At 38.7% G+C, this 26409-nt stretch overlaps 1 protein-coding gene across 13 annotated transcripts in view; it reads left to right on the forward strand.

The window, feature by feature from the left end:
• The window catches only part of MAGI2 (membrane associated guanylate kinase, WW and PDZ domain containing 2), a 659127-nt gene that overhangs the window by 609088 nt on the left and 23630 nt on the right, over window positions 1–26409 (forward strand). For all 13 annotated transcript variants that reach the window (XM_088134918.1, XM_088134917.1, XM_088134920.1 and 10 more), the window contains 3 exons: window positions 141–360; window positions 6954–7097; window positions 19486–19624. In XM_088134918.1, the coding sequence (XP_087991044.1) occupies window positions 141–360; window positions 6954–7097; window positions 19486–19624 (503 nt within the window). The remainder of the gene's footprint in view (window positions 1–140; window positions 361–6953; window positions 7098–19485; window positions 19625–26409) is intronic.

Genomic DNA, 26409 nt, shown 5'->3' on the forward strand with positions numbered 1-26409 from the left:
TACGTACTTTGATTACTTAGCCAAGCCTAGTTTTACAATGCAGCAATCTACATTTCATTTCTTGGCATTATTTTGCAGGTCTTTAATTTAACAAACAACACAATGTTCAGATTCTAATATAATTGTTCTTTATTGTTTAGTTATAGGTCAGAGGTAAAAGCCAGGCAGGATGTGAAACCTGACATTCGGCAACCTCCATTTACAGACTATAGGCAACCTCCATTAGATTACCGGCATCCGCCAGTATTAGATTACCAGCAATCCCCCCCTTTGGACTACCGGCAACCCCCTTTGATAGACTACCGGCAACATTCTCCTGACACCAGACAATTTCCCTTATCAGATTACAGACCGCCTCAGGTATTTCTCTCTGTTGGTTTGCATAATTTTATATTGCTTTTCCATTCTATGCACCGATCACATGATGCTTCTGTTTGCTAAAATTAATTGAAAACCTAAACATGGGACTACTCTGTGTGTGTGAGAGAGAGAGAGAGAGAGAGAGAGAGTGAGAGAAGAGAAAGGGGTCAGGGAAGGGGACAGAAATGGGAAGCGACCTCAATCACTGCAAGGTTTTCGTAGGGAAAGTCAACACTTGGAATCTCCACTTTGAAAAGTGATTTTGCCTAAAATGTTGGATTTTTTTTTTTTTTTTAATCTGTTCATCGTGTCCAATTCTCGGAGACTGCCTGGACAAGTCCCTGCAGTTTTCTTGGCAAGGTTTTTCAGAAGTGGTTTGCATTGCCTCCTTCCTAGGGCTGAGAGAAAGTGACGGGCCCAGGGTCACCCAGCTGGCTTTGTGCCTAGGTAGGACTAGAACTCACAGTCTCCCGATTTCTAGCCTAATGCTTTAACCACTACACCAAACTGGCTGTCATAAAATTTTGGATAGTCACTGGCATTTAGAACAGACAGTAATAGACTGGACCAAATGACCAATGGTTTGATTGTGGAAGGCAGATTCAAAAGTTCAGTTAATTCTGTATGCATTCATGAATTTATAAGTACTTTGGTAACTATAGTATTTCCTTAAATATTTGAAAATTGATCAAGAGAAGAGGGAAGAGCAAGACACAGATACATACTGCACCTTCTTTTAAGGGCCAGATACTCAGCCTTGGCATGAGGAAGCAATGTTTATCATTAGGGTCCCAGGATATTTCCATTGGCCCAAACTGTGTGCTTTCACCATCTTAAGCTGATGTGTCATTTCTAAGCCCTCCTGGTCCAAGTTAGCCTTATCCACATGCTAATAATATTCCGTTTGGATTACTACAAAGGATAATATTGTGTATTCCCAACTATCCTTTCCTCACCCTTTGACTGTGATGGTTGAAAATTGAAGGGACAGGTTCTTTTCATTTTTGATGAAGTTAAAAATAAGAAATGTAGTTGTTGTTGTTGTTCAGTCGTTAAGTCGTGTCCGACTCTTCATGACCCCATGAACCATATTGCGCCAGGCCTTCCTGTCCTTCACTGCCTCCCTGAGTTTGCTCAGTTTCATGCTCATTGCTTTGGTGATACTATCTAACCATCTCATCCTCTGCCATCCTCTTCTTTTGCCTTCAATCTTTCCCAACATCAGGGTCTTTTCCAAAAAGTCCTCTCTTCGCATTAGGTGACCAAAGTATCTGAGCTTGAGCTTCAGTATCAATCCTTCCAATGAGCAATCAGGGTTGATTTCCTTTAAGAATGACTGGTTTGACCTCCTAGCAGTCCAGGGGACTCTTAAGAGTCTTCTCCAGCACCACAGTTCAAAGGCATCAATTCTTTGGCGCTCAGCCTTCTTTATGGTCCAGCTCTCACAGCCATACATTACTACTGGAAAAACCATAGCTTTGACTATGCGGATCTTTGTCGGCAAGGTGACGTCTCTGTTTTTTTAATATGCTATCTAGGTTTGCCGAGAAATGTAGTACCATTCCCAAAATAAGCCTATGAGATTTAAAATAAAAACAAAACTCTCCAAAGCTTCTTTCCCAACCCAGCCAAACACCTCATAGGCGTTGTGATCCAATCCTTTTTTTGCCTTCTAGAAATATTAAGCGGGACCTATGGCCACCAAAAAGTTGCTAGGCTCTGCTGTAGAGCATTTACATAGGACTACCTTTGAAAGCTGACTGAAAACTTCCAAAATGTTATAGATAAATGATTGAGACTAAGCACTGTGGACTCATCCAGACATCCTCTTGAAGGTGCCTTGCTAGTATTCTCAAAGGTCGTATCCTTCCCATGTATCTGATCCAAAGTTAAAGTGATGTTCTCAAGACAGCACAAGACTTGCTCTACAAACAAGTGTTGTACTTCGGCAGCAACCAGAGTGATGACTCAGCAGAAGCTGGTCGCTTTCAGCAGCTGAGGGCATAATCTCTTTCCTCCAATCATTACTGACAATTTTCTTTGGCTGAAACAACAGGAATCTTCCAGTGCCAGGCTTCAGATGACGGTCAAGCATTTTGCAGGTTCCTTATTTCCGTGGGTAGATAAAAGACTGGCAGGAAGTCTGCACAGCACAGCAGAGATGGCTGAAGTGAAAGAGTCCACACATTCTGTCGGTTTTAGAGAGAGCAAGTGAGAGACAAAGAGAGCTCACCCAAGAGATGAACAAGAGAGACAGATAAGTGAGAGTCATGAAGTGAGGGCAAGGAAGATAAAGAGTGAGGAAAGGACAAGTGAGGGAAAAGAGGAAGAGAATGCAAGCGAGATGAGCAGGGACACTGGAGCAAGAGCAACAGGGCAAGCAAGAGGCAAAACAGGTGATACAGGAGCAAGAGAGTGACAGATTGTAAAGGAGCACTGAGATTCCCTTGGAGAAGGTGCACAGAGACCATTAGCACAACATGGACTCATCCAGGAAGACAAGACAGCATGAGAAATGTTATAGTTGCCCTCCCTTGTCTCTCTTCGGTATAAATGGGAGGGAAGGACATGTAGTGTCAGGCTTTCAAGATTCATTTATTATAGCCTGTATCAATAAAGTAGAGTTCTAGGATTTCTTGTGGTGTTTGTTTCCTGACCTGGCCTTTCTTGAAAGGTTGACATCAACCTTAAAAGCATTAAAATTAAAAATTAAGATTAAAAAACATTGAAAGCATTTCTCCTTCCCTTTCTCTCATACCAAAAAGAGTCAAGGCAGGGCAATCTTGAGTTTCTTTCTCATGCTTTGTTGTTTTCCCCAGCTGAGTTCATGTTTGGTTAATGACCTCCTGTTAGCGAACAGGCCCTGATTGCTGTTCTGTGTTGCTATCGTCCTGATTCTAGGTCAATGTGGCAATTAATTGCTATTTCTGTTTTAATGCCCTGCTTTGATATTTTACCCTTAAATAACTTATTCATACATTTATATTTATATCTGTTATTTTAGTTATTTGCTACTCTGGAGATGTTTAGGGGTTAAGGAGCAGGACAGAAAAGTACTAATAAATAAATATAGGATTTCTTTCACTTTCTTTGTAAAGTACAGTGGTTTCTGTGAAAGCAAGCTGTATAAACCCTTCTGTATTTAAAAAAAAACACCTTCCAAGATAGGTTGAGGTGATAGTTGATCAAGTAATATACCACCTCGGCTATATAAACTCTTATTCTTGTATAACATGATTCTTTGGATGAGAGCCATATCATTTGTTTAAACAGGAGAACAAGATAGTCACTTTTACTGCATGGATCATCTAAACAGCCCCACTAGTGGATTGGCTAAATGTAACTATATGGATATTGTGTAAATATTGCCACTTCTGTCACTTTTATAGATCAATTCTTCTTGTAATTAGGAAATCATTTTAAAAAGCCTACAGAGGCGCTCAAACAAAATGACTGTTTGTCCAGCAGCTCATACCTTATGTGTCTATTTACATTGCCATTTGAAACATCCAAGCAGACGTTCTCTGCACATAAATTGAACAGGTGCCCAGGTCCTGACGTGTTCCTGCTCACCAACTCCAGTAGACTTATCCTGAGACATCGTCTGTCAAGACACAGATTTAATACGCAGAGAGAGCCAGCCAAACATGGATACAGTTTGCATAAAGCAATAAATATACTCTCCCACATAAGCTACATTTCACGTGAATTACGTTTACAGCTGGGATGTGCTGATTAGGGCTGAGCAAATATTTGATTGGATATTCCGACTGAAGGGCAGTTCTGTCAAGGGCTCTCAGTCATGGGACCTGCAGGTGGGACGGCAGAATGCCTCCAGATATCACTTGCAGGGGAACAATAGTGGGAATGCCTGTTTGAGAACACCTCAAAAGCCCCACTGAAAAAGAAAATGCTGGACTTTCGCCTGATCCAGTAAGGCCATACTTCCATTCTTTGGTGATGTAATCAAATCTGCAGTGTCTTTGAATCAGCTTGGATGATGTCTCAGACCCTTCTGAGCATGTGCAGAAAAAGAATTTTTTTTTCCTGAACTAACTTGGAAATCAGAATCAAACTGACCCAAATCAGTTTGATTTTCCAAATTGAATCAATTAGGATCAGATTTTTGCTGCACAGCTCTGACCCTGAGGTAGTAATGGTGCTAAAGAATGGAGTCATTTTTTTTATACCTCATTATCATGGAAAAAACATTTTAAAAGTGCATGTTTATGCCATTAAAGAATTTAGCATAGATGTTTTTCCTGAACTCTGTATATCCGATGGGTTGACGGGTTACATCTGTTCCTCCACAATAGAATAGAATAGAATAGAATAGAATAGAATAGAATAGAATAGAATAGAATAGAATAGAATAGAATAGAATAGAATAGAATAGAATAGAATAGAATAGAATAGAATAGAATAGAATAGAAATCTTTATTGTCATTGTACAACTTGTACAACGAAATTAATGCCACCCCAGTGCAGCTTTAAAAATATAAAAACCACAGAACACATAAAACACATAACACACATAAAACACATATAACACAACCTTCACATTCCATATTGCACAACCCCTGATGCTGCATTAATACTTCACTATACGATAGAATTCAGTATAGTTACAGCTCTGAGATAGAAGCTATTCTTCAGCCTATTGGTCCTTGTTTTCCTTATCCTGTACCGTCTGCCAGATGGTAATAGTTCAAAAGAAGAATGTCCCGGGTGGGATGGGTCCTTAAGAATGTTTTGAGCCTTCTTAAGGTAGCGGGAACTATAAAGTTCTTCCAAAGAGGGGAGAGGGCAGCCAGTGATCCTCTGGGCAGTGATGGTAACCCTCTGGAGCGCTTTCCTATCTGCCACTGTGCAGTTAGCAAACCATACACAGGTGCAGTAGGTTAAAATGCTCTCAATGGTACAGCGGTAGAAGGTCACCAGCAGTTTTTCATTCAGTTGGTGTTTCCTGAGAAGTCTCAGGTAATATAATCTCTGCTGGGCCTCTTAACCAAGGCTGCAATATGAGCGCCCCAGGTCAAGTCCTCCTTTATAATAACACCCAGAAACTTAAAACTGGCTACTCGCTCCACTCGGTCTCCATTGATAACCAGGGGCTGGACATCTAATCTATTCCTCCTATAGTCCACTATAAGCTCCTTGGTCTTATTGATATTAAGAGCCAAATTATTGTCTCCGCACCACGAAAACACCCGGTCCACCTCATCCCAGTAGGCAGACTCATCTCCTCCATATTAGGGCATAGGAACAAAATATAGCACATTTCCCGCATACTGCATTTTTCTATGGATACATTTTCTTTTCTTGATTTTTTAAACTGAATCTGAATTGTGTGAATAAATCTAAACCCTCAGATATACAGTACAGAGATAGAGAGACTGTATAACATGTAACATATAATTTGAAATGACAGAACCCAACTATTCAAAGGTTATTAAAGCATCAGCTTATGTGTAAAAAAGCTTTCCAATGTATTTATGTTTGAGATGTGTGTCATATTTTCAAAATCTTCTTTACAGCCCTCTCTGCAGTCTGTGGATTTGGATTCCAACCCTTTAATGATTTTCTCAGAAGCATACCCCATTTATTTCATATCCACCTAAGTATTTGATCTTAATGATTCAATGAGTCACTTCATTGGAATAATGCCATGTTCTGTGACACTGAGTGCATTGATATGAACATGTGGTAACTTGATTATCCATCTGCTGATATCTTAAGTGTTTATCTTATATGTGTTGTCTGCATTCAGATGCCAAAATAAACTATGATTTATCATGATGGAGCAGAGACTAGGTGGTCTTTAGGCTTGTATGTTCCCCTCTTTTTTTTTTTCTCTGGAACAGCCATGAAAAGATGAGAAATTTTTGCTTTAGGTTTTTCCCTCCTTAACTGCACTGTACTTAATATAAAATGTAAATTGTAGCTCAGGTTTTGTTGAATCATGATTTGAAGCATCATTGTTTCAAGTATATTGTACTTAATCACAAGTTACCAGCTTCAGAGAATATGGCAAACTGCGGTGTACCTGTCCTTAAAATAAGAGCTTCTGATCTTATCTTTGTGTGTGTCTGTGTCTGTGTGTGTGTGTATATCTGTGTCTGTGCCTTCAAGTCATTGTTGACTCCTGGCAACTGCCTGGACAAGTCCCTGCAGGGTTTTTTGGCATGATTTTGGAAGTGGTTTTCCATTGCTTCCTTCCTAAGGCTGAAAGAGAGTAACTGGCCCAAAGTCACCCAGCTGGCTTTGTATTTCAGGCAAGACTAGAATTCATAGTCTCCCAGTTTCTAGCCTAATGCCTTAGCCACTACACCAAACAGAGCTGAAGAAGACAACATCATACAGAAACCTGGAGTTCACATTAAGCAGATGAGAACTAGATCCATATGATCATTAAAAAAAGCAAAAACCAGTGAATATTTCAACTGAGCATCATGGTATAAAGTGGTAAATTAGTCTGAGTCCATGTCTGTTCACTGACATGGGCAATACATTGAAAATATTGGCCTTGGTAAAGAAAAATGCTATCATTTATTAAAACGATTTATTTTTCTTATCTCCCTTGGTTTGTTCAGGATTTTGATTATTTTACTGTTGACATGGAAAAGGGAGCCAAAGGGTTTGGATTCAGTATTCGAGGTGGAAGAGAATACAAAATGGATCTCTATGTCTTGAGATTGGCAGAAGACGGGCCAGCAATAAGAAATGGACGAATGAGGGTAAGACGGATTGAGGAGGTAAATGCTAGCAGACCATTGAAAGCCAGTGGCATTGAGCAACATAAAGATTACGTCTCATTAAATATACATAAGATAGAGTATTAATGCTGGAGTCCTGTACACTCTGATTTTCAAGGCTGGGGAACCTAAAACACTAGGCTGGTACAGTAAACTCTACAGCAGCATTTCTCAACCTTGGCAACTTTAAGATTTGTAGACTTCCACTCCCAGCATTCCTCAGCCGGCTTGTGAAGTCCGGAGATCTTAAAGTTGCCAAGGCTGAGAAACAGTGCTGTAGATGCAGACTAGGAATAAGCTCCGTTGAATTCAGTGGGCTCACATCTGATTAAATATGTATCTGCTCATTTGTTTGGTGTAGAAAATAGCTTACTGTACTGTATTGTGAGGCAGATGTTATGATTACATAGCAATACATTTGCAACAAAGGGTTTTCTCATGGAACTAATCTATCACATAGCATTGATAGACTTCAGAAGAGCAGCATATCAATATTAGCCATCCGTGATTTCCCTTTTTTTCTTCATTTCAAAGAGAAAACAGTGTTCATGTTGTCAAGCTTATGCCCAAATGAATAAAGTCAAATCACAGAATTAAAAATATGAACACCAGTAACTGCACAAAACAATAATCATTATGTAAGGAACATATAAACACAGCTAAGCAAATCTGTCTGATCATTATTGCAGATTTATCTGCATATAAAAAAATCTTTTAAGGAGCAAAACTATCCCATCCTGCCTCTTTGCACGATTTTATTCCTGTCAGAATGCAATTTATCCCCTTCAGTTGCAGTCACTATTGCTGGAGTACATGATTAAAGATTGAAATATGTGTCTGTAATTTTGGATGTCCTGTAATTATGAACCTTCTTGGAAACACTCGTCCTACTCATGTGTAGGATGTACTCATACTTGGCCTGATAAGGCAGTACTAGAGATAGCAAGGAGCTAGACATGCTTACAAACCCACAGCACAACTGGGCACTCAACATCTGAAGACTGTTCAAGCAATGGGCAGAATTGATGGTTTTGCCCCAACATGCATTTAAATTCATATCTGATCAGAGCATCATAGAAGGTAAAGGTTGGAAGGGATCCTGGAGATATCTGGTCCAATCCACTGCTTAGAGTAGGAAGTAACTGATACAGCGTCCCCAACAGATGACCATCCAACCTCTCTTTAAACACCACCATGAAGGAGAATTTGCCACCTGCCGAAACAGTCTGTCCAATTGCTGAACGCTTCTTTCCATTATTCTTACTATATCATTACTTTCCTAAGGCAGTCAGATATCCATGCAACTGATTCTGTCTGTATTCTGTGGAGGCACATACCTACATGTTGCAGATGGTTGCCTGAATGCTGGGTAGCTCAGTATTTCTTAAATCATCAGCACAGAGTAGAAACTGCAAGGTAGACAGTGCTTGCTTGAGCTATCAAGGAACTAAGCGTTGATGGTTTTAGAATATTTCCCATAAATGGAAGCCTTCAGAAGCATGACTGTTGAGACCATTAGCATTAACAAACTTTACGCCCATCTCTGTGTAATTCTGAATGTTTCTTTCCTCTTACTTTGGCTGCAGAGACATATCTGCACACAGTTGCATTATATCAAAATGAAAACTAAGGTTAGAAAAAAAGACTTGCAGGGCTTGTACACAAGTATGTGAGGTTGCAATCATGGGAATGCTGAAGTCTTTCAGCAAACTTGTGTGAGAGAAAAGCAAATAACTGGAGAAAATGAAATAGTGCGAGAGACTCTCCATTAAGGATCAGTGATTGGGTTAAAAGAATAAATGAACTAAGAATGATGGGATATACAGGGCTGGGGGAACTGAGCTTTTCAGGGTTTAGAATAGAAATACTTATAAAAAATAAAACCCTGTAAAACATACGGAACATTGAACACCTTTTTATAAAAATTGAAAACATTGACTGGAAGAGGAAACAGAGTTTGCTCAAATTTAACAAGTTCATCAGATCAAAGTCCCCTGAATGCTGGGGGGAAAAGGATAGTTCAATCTCATTTTCTGGTTGAACATCCAGATATTCAGTTATTGAGATCCTTGAGTAAACAGGAGTGTTCTTTATTCAAAATTGCACCAGAACTAACCTAAGACATATTGCTTCTGAGACAAAGGACAAGATGTCCTTCTTTGTTTGATATACAGTGGCTGGTTGGAGTGACAGTTGAACAGTTCTTTTGATAGTTGCAAAAACAGTGCCCTTGATCATACTAGAGGACAGGAGACTACTTTCAAGGATTCAAAACAGGCTATATGGCATTGAGGGAGGATCAAAAGGAACAGGTGCGATCTTTGGTCTCTAGCATCTACCACTGAAGTGATAGCCTCACTCTGCTCGGCAACCTAGTTTACACTAATAAAACAATACTGAAGAAGACCATCAACAGTTTGGTGAAAATGGCAAAATGCCTAACAGGTACCAAAGTAAGCCATCAATTCCTATTTTGGCTCAGACTTCTCCAACAAGAGGGAATGTGTTCCATCTGTTGAAAACCAGGATGAAGGGATAAGATAGACCATGGTCAGGGGACATGTATATATATATATTTTTTATGAGTTCAGACCTCAAAGTAAGGTAAACTACATCCTGAAGGAACTTGTTGTAGTCTGACTAATGTTTGTTCTGTTTGCCTACATCTGGAGAACTAGGGAAGCACTAGACAAATATGTAGCACTGTCTTCAAAAAGGAACTAGGGAACTACAGACCAGACAGTCCAATATCAGTACAAACATCCTGAAAACAATGTGGCAATTAGCTAACTTTGGAAAGTATTTTTCAAAAACAAATCTTGTCAGTCTAACTTTATCTCATTTTTAAAAGGAAGCCTTAGTAACATATAGGAATGCTGCAGATACAATATATATTGATTTCAGAAAAGCCTTTGGCAAAATATCTCTCAACATTCTGATTAGCAAGCTAGTTAAGTGTGGGACTGATGGAGTAACACAAAAGTTGATAATATAACTGGCTCAAAAATTGAAGTCGAAGAGTACTCATCAATGGTTTCTTACTACACTGAAATTAGATGTCTATTGAGATGTCATAATGTTCAGACCTGATCCCCATGTCAGTTTCTGGGGTTGGGGTAGAACTTAACAATTCCCCAGGAAGAGTGGGGGCAGGCTTCAATCAAGTAATAGATGTCCAAAAAGCCTTTATATAGCAGGTATGTAAGATGTAAAACAATAGAAATAGATTTCAATAATTTTTAATTCTATCTGGACAGCCTGGGGACATGGCAACTTAAATGAAATAAAATGCTGAATTGGTCCATGCAGAGTCAGATGAAGCCAGTTGGTGTGGGAGCATAGACCAAAATGAGGTTTGGCCTGCTAGACATGGCCACTTCTGGGGAATCCTGGAGAGGCATAAGGCCTGTTGCCCTCCCCCTCAAAGTTTACATCTATACTGTATTCCCTTCTACCTTTTTTATTAAGTATTTGAGAGGAGGTAAAGGAATGTTCAGTAGATTTGCCAATGACTGAAAACCAATTAGGGTAACGAATAGCTAGAGTATAAAGGAAAGAGGGAATGGCCTTGAGGGACAGATAAAAGAAACCTGAGTCTGGATAGAAATGTAACCTGAGTAAACTTCACAGACAAGCCTCTCCCTATTCACATACAGATAAAGGGAGGGAGAGGGGAGGTATGTTCAGACTGCAAGATTCTGTAACTATAGCTTATAATAAAATTAGTACTAGCATACATGATATTAGTTTCCTATTCTGATCTGCCTTAAAGGGCTGACATAAGGTGACAGAAATAAAAATTATAAAATTTATCATGATAGGTTGGAAAAATGGACTGAAAATAATAGAATGTTAATGGATACACATATGAAGTTCTTTATTTAAGAAACAGAAATCACATGCACAGGTATAGGTTGGAGGATGCTGTGAGAGTTGTCTCTTACATTAATAAAAGTGGTGTTATCAAATCAGTGAACAAACTCCCCCTCCTTTGCAAAAGAAAAGGACATCCAACCCTCTATGTAGAAAGGAGTAAGTAGATTACAGTTTTGCTGCCTTAAGTTGCCTACTTTATTATTTATTTATTTATTTAAATTTATTGGACATTCAGTTCCAGTGAACTCTGGGTGGCATACAAAACTAAAAAAACACAAAAACAATTAAATCCAACAGACAACCTAGACTACAGGTAGTCCTTTACTTATGACCATTCGTTTAGTGACCATTTGAAATTACGACACCGAAAAAAGTGACTTATGACCGGTCCTCACATGACCGTCACAGCATCCCCATGGTCATGTGATCAAAATTTCAACACTTAGTAACCAGCATGTATGGTTGCAGCATCCCGGGGTCATGTGATCGCCATTTGTGACCTTCCCAGCCAGCTTCCGACAAGCAAAATCAATGGGGAACCATGTTATTCATTTAATAGCCACATGATTCGCTTATCAACCACTGCAAAAAATGTTGTAAAATTGAGAGCAGAATGTGATGCCTTGCTTAATGACAAATTTTCTGGTCCCTATTGTGGTCATAAGTCAAGGACCACCTGTAAAATGATCTAATAAACAACAAAACCAACAAAACAAAACAGGGGCCTTAAATAACAAACAACAACCCCAGGCCTAGGACCAAAGCCAGGTTTTCAAAGCTTTCTGGAACCCTAAGAGAAAGGGCATCTCTGAAATATAAATATACTGAAATACTTACCTTTTTTCTAATAAATACCATTAATCGGAGTTCATGGATGCCTATGACTTGAATTGCCTATTTCCAATCCAGAATGCAAGAAGGGAAGCTGTCAGATAGCTGGCTTGGTAACAGTACTTGTGAAAAAAAAAAATCTTGGAATATAGTTGATTTCAAACTGAATAGAATCAGCACTGTGATGCAGCTGCCAAAAATGGAAATGTAATTTTGACTGCTTCAAGAAAAGTATAATTTCCAAACCAGAAGAAGTGGTAGCTTCACTTTATTCTACCTTGGTCAGGCTTCTCCTTGGGTATTGTGTCCAATTCTGGACACCATACTATAAGAAGATGTCAGGGAAACTGGAGCAGATTCTGAGAAAGGCAATGAGGATGATCTGAAAACTAGAAATTAAGCCCTATGAAGAGAGATTGAAGGAACTGGGAATGTTTAAATGAGGAGGGATATGAGGGCACTCTGCAAATATCTGAGTGGATATCACACGTAAGATGATCAAGACCTGTTTTCTATTGCTCCAGAGTCCAGAACATGGAATGATTTATTTAAATTACAGGGAGGCAGATTCTGATTAAATATTATTGAAAAAACATCTTAAAATAGAAGCAATTCAGCAAGAGGAGCCAATTATCCAGAGAGATGGTGGGTTCCTCTTCACTGGATGTGTTCAAGTAGAGATTAGATGGCCATGTATCAGAGGAACTTTAATTTGAATCCCTCATTAAACAGGAGGCTGGACAGCTGACATGGCAGTTTTCAACTCTAATTATATGATTCTAAGACAAACAGTGAATTCAATGTACCTGAAAGTTTTAAGTGCTCCTTTTTTCAGTTATTCTGAACAGCAAGGTTTTACTTGACATAATTCCCCATTGCTAATTTAATTTAGGGTATTAATAATTGATTAATTTATTATTATTGCCTCATCATTGAAAGCATATCTTAATTGTCACTGGCATTGGCCCTTATTTGTAATTCTCCCATTCATAGATTATTTTCCAGGTTTCCAGTTAATGTACTTGCTTTGGAATGATCCACAACGTACTGCTAAGGAATGATCCACAATCCACAGGCTGCATGTGATCCCAACACATACAATATTTTGTGGCCTCCAGTGTCAGTGGGACCAAATTTTCAACTGGATCTGTAAGGGGAAAGAAGGAAATTTGTAAGAAATTGTGTCCCTTATACCCTTCTGAATTTTTCTCCCCTGCAAGCACCCATTAATGTATCCGTTTTATCCCTTAAAAAACCCTAATTTGCCATATTACAAAATGCAGCTACAGTATTTGGCCGCACCTGTTCTAATGATATCACTTTGCACTTGGAATTTGCTCAGCCTTTAAACTTAATTCTCTCAATCTAAAAGGGTAGATATCTCCCAGGACCCAAGGTTAATATGTAGTAGGCTCTGAGCAATTTGGAGGAATGATGATTTATAATTAAACAAAAAATAATAAATTAGCACGCTAAAAATAAGTGAACATTCTTTAGGAAGTCATTCTGAGTTATGGTAGTTTCTCTGCTAAGGCTTCATATAGGCTGTGTGCTGAATTTAAAGTGGAGTTTACTTGTAATAAATCTCAGCTCCCGTAGCCAAGTCCTCAGTCATCTTTTGTATTCTAAAGCATTTGGAGGACACGACCCTAATTCTCTACTGCATTCATCTTTATCCACTTTTAATAAAACAGGCACTGGCTTTTGATGGATCAGAATCCTAAAGCCTTAGTAATATAATATATTGAACTGCAGTGAGACATAAGTAAAATATTAGATAATGTAGAATGCATTTTCTTTAGGGTACCTGAATTTATTTCAGCTGTATATTTTATTCCATAATAAGAAGCAAATGGGGGACCTATTATGTCATCTATTTTCAAGAACAGTTCAGCTCTCATAGTCAAAGAAAACTAAACAGGAAGAAAAGGACTTCTCCTTTTAAAGTTATGATTAATTTTATTCTCTAAAACATGTAGACTGCTTGTCTAGCTGCAGGTATCTTTATAATTCATGGAAAATAACCCCCAAAAGAGAAAGTCATGCTAATAATCTCAGCTTTAATCAGATCTAATTCAGCTTTTTTTATAAAAAAAATGATACTGTTGTTAAATTAATGTTGTTAAATCTGAATTATCTGTAGGAGTACATACATTTTTCACTCTGTGGAATGAATTAGCATAGCCATTGGTAAATTATGCATAAAATTTCTGGAATATGTTCTTGAACAAAATAACAACACTCATAATGGATAGCCATCCAGAATCATGCTGTAAATCTTCGGCTAACAGAATAATGTAGGCCAAAATGCATATTGTTTTACTCTTCTATATAATTTAAATTGCAACCTAAAATATCCTGCTGCTTCACAGTTTCCAGAGCATTCATTGGTACAGGGCTAATCCAATGAAAGCCATACACAGACTTAGAAAAATGAAGTCAACCAGTTCCCTAGTACTATGCAAGGTGAAGAACAGAGGAACTCCTAAAGTTCTTGCTCTTCAGAAAAGTCCTCTACTTTTTGTAGCATTCCCAGTTAAGGAAAATCATCCAAATAAGGTTCAGTCATCCTGCTTGACCAGGAAAGAACTGGTTTATCCACTGATTTTTTACATCAATAGTATATGAATAATTCCCAGCAAGACAACGAGAAGCAGCTCAGTGGAGTCCACGAAGGCAACAGCACAGGGATATGAAAAAAGACAAAATAGCTATAATTCCTTTGTTCTGTTGCTTAATTTGCAAGGTTCTAACGAGTGAGCAGTGAACAGGCATAGTAAACACCTGCCAAAACTTCACCATAGGACATAATTTAGTTCTATTCTCCTTTGTCCCCATCACACATAGCGGTGAACAAGAGGGAGGATTATTAAGGAGGGAAGTGTTTCTGCTTTCTGATACATCTACAGCCAGAATCTATTCTAGGAAGGGCATTCCAAGAGCAGTTCCTTATTCAGCAGAAGGGCAATGTTTCCTCTGTGTTTTGAGATTTAAAAAATACAGTACAGACTACGATCTACTTAAGAGATATTAGGACAGGAACACTGGGCCTAAAATCCATGGACATGGAAGCATACATTGTATAGTGCAGCTAAGTGTGTCTGCAGCCAGTAAGCATGTACTGCTTTAGTAGAACACACCTTTTCAACTGTGTACCATTTTTATCCTGGTGCAATGAATCATGTGGAGATCACTTCTTTTAGATAGTTGGTATAGCAAGATTAGAGCAAGGTATATTTGCTACTGTGGAGCAATACTAGACAATAAATTCTATTTCCATGAGAGGAATGTTTTAATAATACTGGGTCTTATAAATTGGCACGGCATTCTCTTTCACTTCTTATACTTCTGATGAACGAAGCTGTTTTAAAGAAGAAAATAAGAATCCTTTTCACTCTCTAGCCACATGCTTTCTCATTATTCATCACCTGAAATCAGCAGGCTGTAAAAATGCAGGGAGAAACCCTAGCACAATTGCATGATTTTGAAACTGGAACACTATGACTCAAATGTGGAACAATTCTCTTGAGGGAGAAGCAGCTGTTTTGCATTGGTAACAGGTTGTGTGTGACCCTTTGGGAAATGTTTTGCACTCCAAATGGTTGTGAAGCAGCAGGGCTACATTGCTTGGCATCAGCTACTCCTATAACATGCACAGCGTGGAAGCTACTGTTCTCCAAGCAGATCAACCAGCCAAGACAGGTTGGGCCTTCCTCAGCTGCTCGTCAAGGTGGAGCAATGCTTCTTGCTTTGAGTCAAAGATTCTGGTCAGATAACTCCAAGCCTTTCACTTCTGTCGTACTTTAGAGTTCAGAATAACACAAATCTTACGGCATAGTATTCTGTGTTTTCATTCTACTAGATCAGCTGTGTGGAAGAGTGTCCTATGACAGTATATAAGCAAGATGATGGTGGTGCAGAATAGTAAGCAGTGAGATCAGAAAGAAATGAAATGTCACAGACTCAGCATTTCTATGGCCCTGCTCCTACCTCAGTATAAAACCCCATGTGGTTGAGGAAATGGATGGTTGTCCATAAAAGGTTATGCTGAGGCAAGGCATCTATTCAGCCTTACAGCTTAATAAATCTGGTAGATACTAAAGTCTTTGTTGTTTTTCTTGCCACAGAATAACAGTGATTCCTCCTGGTAAGACTGAGAATGCTTCACACACTTTACCTTTTGTAATCCTCAACAACACTTGAAGAAATGGAGCCATGGCCAAGTAGCCATTGCTTCTTTCAGGCTATCTAGAACAGGGGTGGGCAACCTTGTGATGGTCAGAAGGAATGGGAGACAAGGGACCTGGTGGGTGTGACAATAATGCAGAGTGGGTAAGTCAGTCACAAACAATATTTCAGAATTCACAGATTTTAATATATTTTCCATCTCATAATGGCAGGGAGCAAAATGTTCAGTGGTGTAGTAAAAGATATTTTGAGGTGGGTCATAAAACTGTGGTTTGGGGCTGCATTTAGCCCCATGGCATCAGGTGGCCCATCCCTGAACTAGTAATTTAACCCTTGGGGAGATAATGTATGTGAGAGCTTCTAATTTTTGCTGGCTATAATGGGGGTTATTATGAACTCAGCTTCAACAAGAGAGGAACCACCAGTTGGGGAAGTAGGAAAAGGATCCTCTTATGAGCAGATTTTCACAATGCCACAAATTCATCTACTGTCTCTTTCTGTCAGCAGGAAGGATGGTGAGGAAAAAGATGCCCAAACAATTTTTCTGGAAACTACAATCCACATTTAGAAAGAAGATGTCACTTTCCATCAGGCAATTAGTCTCTTTCAGGAGGTTTAATTATCAAATGCATTAAGTTGGCAGGCAACGGTACCCTTTGTGCACAATCAGGGGCTGTTTTTATCATTAAAAGTCGCCACTTAACAGAGGCTGAAAGCCCACACATGTAATTACATTTCTCTCTGATGTGGCAGGGAAATAGTCCACCTGTAATGATTTTATTTTTATTGGCAGAACCTTGCTCATTCAAGAATGACACTGCAGCATCCTTGCTTTAAGCTACTGTAATTGTTTTGAAACATCAGAAATGAACCAGGAACGCCAACTGAAAATATTTACTGAGGTGCTAAATTCACCAGTCTGTTTTGTCACTTCAGGACCATGGGTGGAGGGGAGTTAAAAACTCAGGATGATGGCCACAACCACATACTCAAAAGGGCAATATGGTCTTGGGCACCATCTTGATTTTTGTATTCCTTCCTCTGCTTCCCACCTTCCCATTCCTTAACGCTCCTGGTAACTTCCTCAACTCAGAATGATAAGGTCTAATTTTGTTGCATGTCTTCCAATAAAACTACTTCATACCTTCCACCTTTCTTATACAGAAAATATTTTTTTTCTGCGTGACTGGAAAAGAAAGTTGAAAATAGAAAAACAGGGCCGTTGTCCTATCTGTTGTTATCTATGGCTGTGTTGAAGTCCATATCTTTTTGGATTGTTTTTATTGTGGATGAGATGTTTTGTATTTTATCCCAAAGAAACTAATTTAGAAACATGTCTGCAAGCAATCATTAGTTATATAGTATCACTCAGCGGTTTAGTCTATTGATGGTAGGAACCAAATGTCAAAACATTAAGGGTTACAGGGTTAAAAAATCAGGGATTCTGGGTCTTACACTCCAAGATATCTAAGGAACATTAAGTTACTGATCCATGACTTATATTTATTGCTCTGTGTTAGCTCCCCAGTGAAATGTAATGCAGAATATGATGCTGTCTACCAGGGTTAGGGTTAGGGTTAGGGTTAGGGTTTGAATAACTGGGTATATGCTCAGGTGCATGTAGGATTCTTCATGCATACATTTATTATTCTTTCCAATTCAGTGAAATGTTGGGTACAAATTATGTAAAGGGGCTCAGGACACTATCTGGATGTCACCCCAATAACTGAAAATGGAACAGAATACGACCAAATTTGGTGTGGTGGCTTGATGAAAGTCAGCAAAAGAAAGACTTTTAAAGACTTCAGTACTGGGATGGATCAGGCTGGACTACAGAAAAAAGAAATTCTGAACAATTCTGCATCACGACGAGAAAGGCAGTTGGATAGAGCTCAAAACATTGGCAACTGTTTCATTCAGGGCCTGCCTCCCTTCCCGTCAGAGCCAGAGCAAAGTGTGTGCAGCCCAGCCCAGCCCAGCCCAGCTTCTCAGTGCACAGATACATGCAAACAGATGGTCTCTGCAGGAGAATGAATCCCAGAAGCCAGCCTCTGCATGTTTTCTCTACCTTGTTCTAAGAAAGCTTTTCATGCTTCTTGTGAAATGCATACAGAATGCCTGTAGGTAACTGTGACCAGGCCAACCAGGAGCCTAAAACTGCACGGCATTGATAGAAATATGCTTGTCTTGGGAAGACCTGATTGTCAAAGAAAGTAATAGACATTTCTTGATCTTATTGAGATAAATATGTCAGAACAATATAAATGATTTACCTACTACACAGAAGAAATATTTTTAAGAACATCTAAGTGTTTCACTCCCTCAAAGACTCTTTATTCTAATGATTTCTTAAAGATTTACACTTTTCTTTGTAATTAACCTATCAATAATAATGTCATTTAGATGTTCCCTAGGAAGATTATCTCCTCATTATTGTCAGAAAACAGGCCGCCCAATTTCATAGCTCAGTTGTTCTAGTGCATGGCTGATGAATCTGAATTAAGTGAATGGCAGTGACACTTTCTTCTAAACATAAGAACAAAAGAAAAGAGTAATTAAGATGTAACTTACTCGTGCCTCACAGAATTGCAAATGGATAGTGAGTGTGAACAGGCACTTCAGTCTACCACAGAAACACAATTGTTTGTTGATTCTGGTGACTTCAAGCAGGGGGGAAGAAATGTTCACTTAGAGCAGTGTTGTCCAAACTTGGCCACTTTAAGATGAGTGGACTTCAACTCCCAGAATTCCCCAGCCAGCATGGCTGGCTGGGGAATTCTGGGAGTTGAAGTCCACTCATCTTAAAGTGGCCAAGTTTGGACAACACTGACTTAGAGAGATTCTAAACTATTACGCCCAGTGATTATTCACCATTCTTTTGTCATATGTTTGAACTTAATTTTTCAGAAACAGACTGATGCTTGACCTCTGCACTGTGGCACACTTTTAAATTGGGAACTCAACTGACACACAATACCACATAATTACATTCTTGAGGTCGTTGTATCCTAAATGTCTTTGCAACTCACAAGCAGAACTCACTCTGGCTGAAGAAAGCCAGTGGGGTGCATTGGACAAAGTGTTGGACTAAGCCTAGGGAGAGCCAAATTCAAGTCCACCATCAGTTCTGGAAGGTCACTGGGTGACTTGGCAGTTTCTCTCTCTTAGACCAACCTTCCCTACAGAATTCTTCTTGTGGGGATAAAGTGAAAGGAAATCCACCTTGAGATCTTAGAAGAGAAACTGGATACAAAACTCTAAATAATAATAATAATAACAAAGAAGAGAAGGAGAAGGCAGCAGTAGGTAGAAAATTCTGAGATGTGACTGAACTTTGTACATCTTTAATTCATTAAGCAGGAGGGCTAAAATCCAGATACATTGAACTTAATGATATGTGAATTAACAATTTTTATATGTGTGTATGAAATGCTGTGTTTACAAGTATTAATTTGGCCCCTTTTTAATCCGGCAGGTGGGAGATCAAATTATTGAAATCAATGGGGAAAGTACAAGAGATATGACGCATGCCAGAGCAATAGAACTCATCAAATCTGGTGGCAGAAGAGTGCGATTGTTACTAAAACGTGGAACTGGACAGGTCCCAGAATATGGTGGGTTTCTTCTTTTTTATTACCATCATCATCATTATTGTCGATTTGGTGATTCTTACATTTCAGAACACCTGTATTGTATTTGGTGTAACACTGCAAGTAACTTGTGCAATGAAGTTTCCTCTTTGTCTCCATCCTGTAATTCCTCTGAGTGTCTTTCTGGAACATCTCTTCATCCTCTGGAAAAGATGTATGGATGTGGTGGAAGAGGGAACCGTTTACGACCCACTGCCATATGGATGCACTTCCTTCCACCCTATTCACTTCTAAACATTATTACTACTATACCAAACTGGTGCAGTATTATTCCTGCTGAGATACATGTTTACTTATGCTGTTATACGCTTCTTATTGTGATGGAATGGAATTATGAAGGCCGAGCTCAGGGAGACAAACATTTTCTTAGCTCGCCAGAACCACGTGGGAGGATCAAGAGGATGAGACTGCACCTCTCTGAGGAATTCACACTGTTGTGGCTGGAGGACTTTGGGAACTGGGGTTTTAGTCTGGGAAGATTCTTGCTAGAGGTTGTAGCTAATAAGCAGAGCTGGACTGAATTGGCATGGTCTCTTGGAGTTCCTTGGGCTAGGCCTGACATCAATCTTCCCTATGTTTATTAGCTACAATCTCTAGCAAGAATCTTCCCAGACTAAAACTCCAGTTCCCAAAGTCCTCCAGCCACAACAGTGTGAATTCCTCAGGGAGGTGCCAGTCTCATCCTCTTGATCCTCCCACCCGGTTCTGGCGAGCTAAGAAAATGTTTGTCTCCCTGAGCTCGACCTTCATAATTCCATTCCATCACACTTATATTGGCAAAATAATTGCAATGACAAGGGCATTAAATTTAACACTACTGCCTACCAAACTGCCATTAAAAGCAACTTTACAGAGGAGAAGATACCTTAACTGTTAATTGTCTTGTAAACCACCCAGAGTCGTTCAACGAGATGGGCGGTGACAAATTCGATAGATAAATTAAATTAAATTAAATAAATAACTCCAAAAGTGCATCCAATTACTGTTAGGATGGCTTTTTATGAACAGATCTGTCCACACACACCCCGGCCAACTTCTTCACAAACAAATTTGCATATAAACATTTTGGGGAAATGCCTGCAGTTTAACTGGTTGCTGAAATAACTCCTTTCTACCATCAAATATTTTGCAAATGTTTTCATCAGCAGAGGTTTCCATAATGTCTATTTTATTCCTCTTTCAATGCTCATTTTGAGTTTACTGGACTTTTTCCTAGTATTTTTATTGGTTTTATTTCAAATGAGATTTTTTTAATTTGATTTTAATTGCTCTGGTTTTAATGTGCTTTAAATGAGAAGGAAAGTATGAATACACTTTTACAAAATAAAATAAACGCCCCATAGTAAGACCAGCCACGTATGCTATTTTCCCAATATAACTATCTAGAAATGTTTCATATTGATTTTCAAGGCATGAGTACAGAGAAAAAAATATTCATTTGGAACCTGAGGTTTCCTCTGTCATGTGACGCATGGAATAGGATAGATCTTCTGTTGTATGTACCCTTCTACATGTAAACCTGTGCATGCTGAAATGTTAGGCATTGGTCATCCTTCGTCATATTTTGTGTGCTAGGGAATATCTTCAGATTTGTTTTTTTCCAGAGGAAAAAACAGCTTGTTCCTTTTGGTAGATTTTGTCTGGAGTCAGAAGCTAAGCAAGGTCAGGACTGTAGACTAGTCTGGGATGTTGAAAAACATCTTGGGATAAGGCAATGGCAAACCACTTCTTACTGTTGCCAAGAAAACTGCATGGATGCGTCCATGAGGAGTTGTACTCAACTCAAAGGTGATTTTATCTTCTCCTTTCCAAAGTACATCAAAATCTTATTTCAAATCCCCTTTATGTCCCAATACGTTAGAAACAGATGTCTAAATAATTACATCTGAAGAGCTTTAAGATGGGTATTTCATTATTATTAATATTAACCAGCACTAAGATAATTCATCTGCAAGAGACAGTATTTGATTTTGGTTGCACTTTTCTTCTGGTTAGTTTGCTTTATGAAAGAAAAGGATGCATCTACCAAGAGTTGTGGCCAAAGTACAGTGACATTAAGACTTCCAAAATCAGTTTGCATTTCTATGTGACTGCCGTCTTGGCAGGTGGTTAAGAAAGAAGTAAAATAATTAAGGATAAATAAATCAGTGGATTCAACTTAGTAGATTTTTATCAGGCAGTCTGACTTGAGAATATGTAGCATATTTGCAAAATAAATCTTTAGAAAATAAATTCAGTTATAGGCTTAAACCCTAGGATTCATTTCATAGAATTGTTCAATTTAGATTAAAGTCTATTAGATCCTAATATAATGGTATTTCCTTTTCATAAACAAGTTTACCACCAACCAAGTAATACTTCAGGCTATTTCCCACATGCAAATTTGTACCACTTCCATTGGTATTTATGGGGGTCGGGGGATGAGGAAGGAGACAAGGGCAAATATGAAAGGACAGAGATTGCATTATGATGTCCAGACACATATTTCATCATTTTGGCATCATTATGTTTTGGAGTGACCAGATCTTCAATTCCTCAAAAACCTCTAGTTGAGAATTTTCATTCACAGATATAAATAATGCTATCAATTTTCAATTATTATATTCCTATATTTTCTTTAAGAATTACGCCTGTTCAAACTATATGAAAACTCTTGTGCTTCCACACAAACTCAATCTTAAACAACACTGTTCTTGATTTTTATATTTTATAGTGATAGGAAGAAAGCAGTGCAAACCACTTCCAAAATCTTGCCAAGAAAAACTGCAGGGATTTATCCAGGCAGTTGCCAGGAGCCAATACTGACTTGAAGGCACGTGCCCCCCAAAAATAGTAACTAGTAGCACTATAAAGTAGAACGAATCAACATAGAAAATTAAAAATGAGGAATAAAATATTATTTTTCTATATGAAGGAAATGTTATGTCTCATTTGATAATTATGGGGAAGCTTTTGAAATGAAATTGCAAGTACATCAACAGGACTAATAATGCTAGAATGTGTTGCTATTTTAGCAATGACCCTGTTCTGCTTACAGACTCATTTTTAAAACCATGTAGACAATTAGTCTAGTTCAATGGGTAGCAAGGTATAAGGGGTGCTTCCCTCAACTCTTTATTTCTCCCGCATGTGTTCCCTTACCCTTCAAGCACAGAAAGCTTGAAAGCCCCATGCTTTTGTTGCAAAGCCATACGTTGAATTCCATAGCTTTGGTCAACAATGCCATCATTCGCTTGCTTCATCATGCTGATGATCTCTTGGAATTCTTTGTAAACTACAAGTTGAGAGGCAACGTTTTATTTACCAAGAATGTAATCTGGGGTTGTAAGATTTGTATAGGAAATAAAATATTTTGTTTTAAAAATTTGAAGGTAAAGGGGAAAAACCTTATTTATAGCCTGAACAACTTACATTTTCTGTATATTTTATGAGGTTCTCTCTGAAGGAGATTGAAAGATGACAGAGTCATTATGGAAATAGCAACCAATTCGCAATTCTAGCTTCATTTTTCCTGCCAATGTACTTATAATTTTATTTCAAAAGCCTCCCCATAATTAAGAAGTAAGAAATAATGCAATAAGATAGAATTTTGCTCTCTTTTTTAATTCTGTTCTTGCAGCTAATCAATAGATCTATCTTGTTTTTTGAAGATAATTCAAATTTCCTTTTAACACAGAGAGTTATGTGAATCCCTCTGTTCTAAAATACCTTAATTAAAGACTCTTAGGACTGATCAGAAATTTTAAAAAACTGGAAAGCATGTGATTTTATTTTTATATAGTTGTTCAACAAAACAATAACAAGCATTCATCTAACTTTATTACCTTATAAAAAGGGAGAAGGGAGTCAGTAGGAATAAAATCATGTAAAACTTATTCAAACAAACACACACACAAGTGTGTTGGGGGAACAAATGCATTTGAAGTCCACATCCAACATAATTTGCTCAAGTGTGCAAAGCAGGAATAAGAATACTTATATATGTCGAGAAGTGTGTGAATCCCTAGAGGCATGTGTTGTACTTCAGTTCTATAAAGTGACATTTAGATGGAGTTAAAAGGCATATTGAGCCTCAAGAAAAATAAAGTTGAAAGGCTGCTATTGAAAAGAAATATTAAAAAGTGGCCCTCAGACAGTCAAATTCTCCATGACAATAAGCATTAGAATTCCCGTTTCAGTCACAAATGTCATCTCTCACTATTGGCTCCAATTTCTAAGAAACCAACTTGCAAAACTGATAAATGAAAAGTCACTTGATGTTGGCTTCCCCTTGTCAAGGTACAATGACTGAATTGGGCAAGAAAAGCTTCTGGTAATCAAAATGAGCAGTAATCAACATTCACAAATGTTGCTTGTGAAGATAATGAACCTTAAACAGCCTAAGTACAGACTCATCCAAAGCAGTTAATCTGCAGAAAATCTAAAATATCCATAGAAACGAGGAAGACTATCTATGGTTATCCTTTAAATATCTTGGGGGAGAGGGGATCCAAACATTTTCCTGCTGATCTCCATCTCCTTTCATTTTAATCCTGACCAGCACAAGATCTAAACAAACAGGTCTAATGCAACTAACTTCCCAAGTTATAGGAATGTCCAGCGCTTCACAGTTTCCACATTTTTTTCAGCAAACAGGCAATCCCCCCCAAAAAAGTATCATTAAAATCAGTTCAGTTAACAATTCAGTTCTTGGTGGAAGAGATGGGTTTTGCCATTTCTCTATATACTGGAGTGGGGGACCAAATGTCCGTCCACATAGGAGAAAGTCCTCTGCCACAAACCAGATAGATGAGTTTCTGGTAGGTGAGAGAACTGTTAATATTAGCTTCTCTTGCCGATCTAAATTACTGAGCAGGTTCACAGCAGGTAACATAAGTTGTTTAGGTTTTAAAACTCAACGCCAGCACCTTAAATTGTGCCCAGTAAATAACAGTGCAGGCCTCCTTAGAACTTGGTATCCTATACCAGTGTTAGCAGCCTAATCACCACATTGTGTACCAATTGTCATTTCTGGATGCTTTTCAGGGGCAGCTCCATCAAAATCATATTGCAGTATTCAAGAGGGGTTATAACCAAAGTATGGGTGATTGTCACTCCCAAATAACCCCAGCTGCTGTGTTGGAAGGAAGAGAAGCTTTGCTGGAAAGAAGATGATACTAAGGGTTGAAGATGCCAAGCACATTCTACAGATTGGCCAGGGGGTTGACAGAATTATGACAGATAAGGCAGGAAGTTCCCCAGGTGCATTCAGGAAACCATCCAGATCCATCAGGCAGAGAATGTTCTGTAACAGAGTTACAGACAGCCCCTCCACTTTGAGTTCATCAGCTTCAACCAAACAGAATAATGCATCCTGGATGTGGCCTGATGCTTGCATGGGATCAGGTGCCAAGTCGTCACGATGGACCTGAAATACTGAGCCATCCCCCCAGAAGTCTCCCAGAGCAAGAAGTCAAGGATAATCCATCGCCACATTATATATCACTCCAGCTACCTAAGGAAGAGATAGTGTTTTGGGGAGGTGGGGTGTATCCTAATAATACCCCCGGCTTGTCCTGGCCATCCAAACACAGCAGCAGATACTCAAAATTGGCAAATTTGCAAGTGGAGTTTCTGGTCTGTGAGATGGATTTCCAGTAGAATATGGCCCTACTGGTTCTACTCCTTCAGCCAGGTGTCTATAAAATGTGTCAAGTCAGTGTTTTCACCCAGAATTGAGCCCTGAATAATAGATGCTTTACCGGCAACTTGCCTGGTGTTAGAAAGCACCTTTAAGCTGAGAAAACTACCTTAACTGATACCCTAAGTCCTTAGTTTAGACTACAACCTGAAAGGAAAGAGCAACCTGTTCTCCTTTCCCTATAATGACAAGAGTGCAGACCTTTCACCATATCTATCAACTCCTACCAGTTACAACTTCAATATTGGCATCCAGGCCATTCCCACTTTGCCCCATCTCCTCAACCCATCTCAAAATAGATAGATACATGATAGATATAGATAGATAGATAGATAGATAGATAGATAGATAGATAGATAGATAGATAGATGATAGATGGATGGATGGATGGATGGATGATAGATGGATGGATGGATGGATGGATGGATGGATAGATAGATAGATAGATAGATAGATAGATAGATAGATAGGTAGATAGATGATAGATGGATGGATGGATGGATGGATGGATGGATGGATAGATAGATAGATAGATAGATAGATAGATAGATAGATAGACACCAAGCTATAAATTCATCAATAAAAACAGCAAAATATGGCATCTCTATTTAAACCCAACTCACTTTCACAGTCTATATGAAGACAGACAGGGGTCAGTGAAAGAGCTTTCCTCTTTGAGATGCCCATCAACCAGTGACCCACCAAGGTAGCAGATGGCTCCATGAACACAAGCCACCCAAAGGATGCTGAACGGGCAGTAACTACTTTCTCAAGCTGATGGGTTTGGATGTTTTTCAATAGCTCGGATTTGTAGATTCCACATTGATGGTAGTATTTGGGGCTTATTTTGTGTTACATTCATATTTGTGAATATGTATACGTTGTACAGAAAGAGAGAGAATAAAATTTGGGTGACCACTAGATAGGAGCAAACAGTTACACTAATGTTTTATCTCATTGTTCCCATCTGGTGGGTGTCTAGATTTTTTGCCACCCACTGGGGCATGTATATGTTTATGTGTATAGTAGTAGTGGTAGTGAGAGTCTGTTGATTTATGCTCTATCTTAT

Source organism: Python bivittatus, unplaced genomic scaffold (assembly GCF_059951505.1).
Source record: "Python bivittatus isolate LINGU-HERP-01145 unplaced genomic scaffold, Pbiv_v1 ctg000120_np1212, whole genome shotgun sequence".
NCBI lineage: Eukaryota > Metazoa > Chordata > Lepidosauria > Squamata > Pythonidae > Python > Python bivittatus.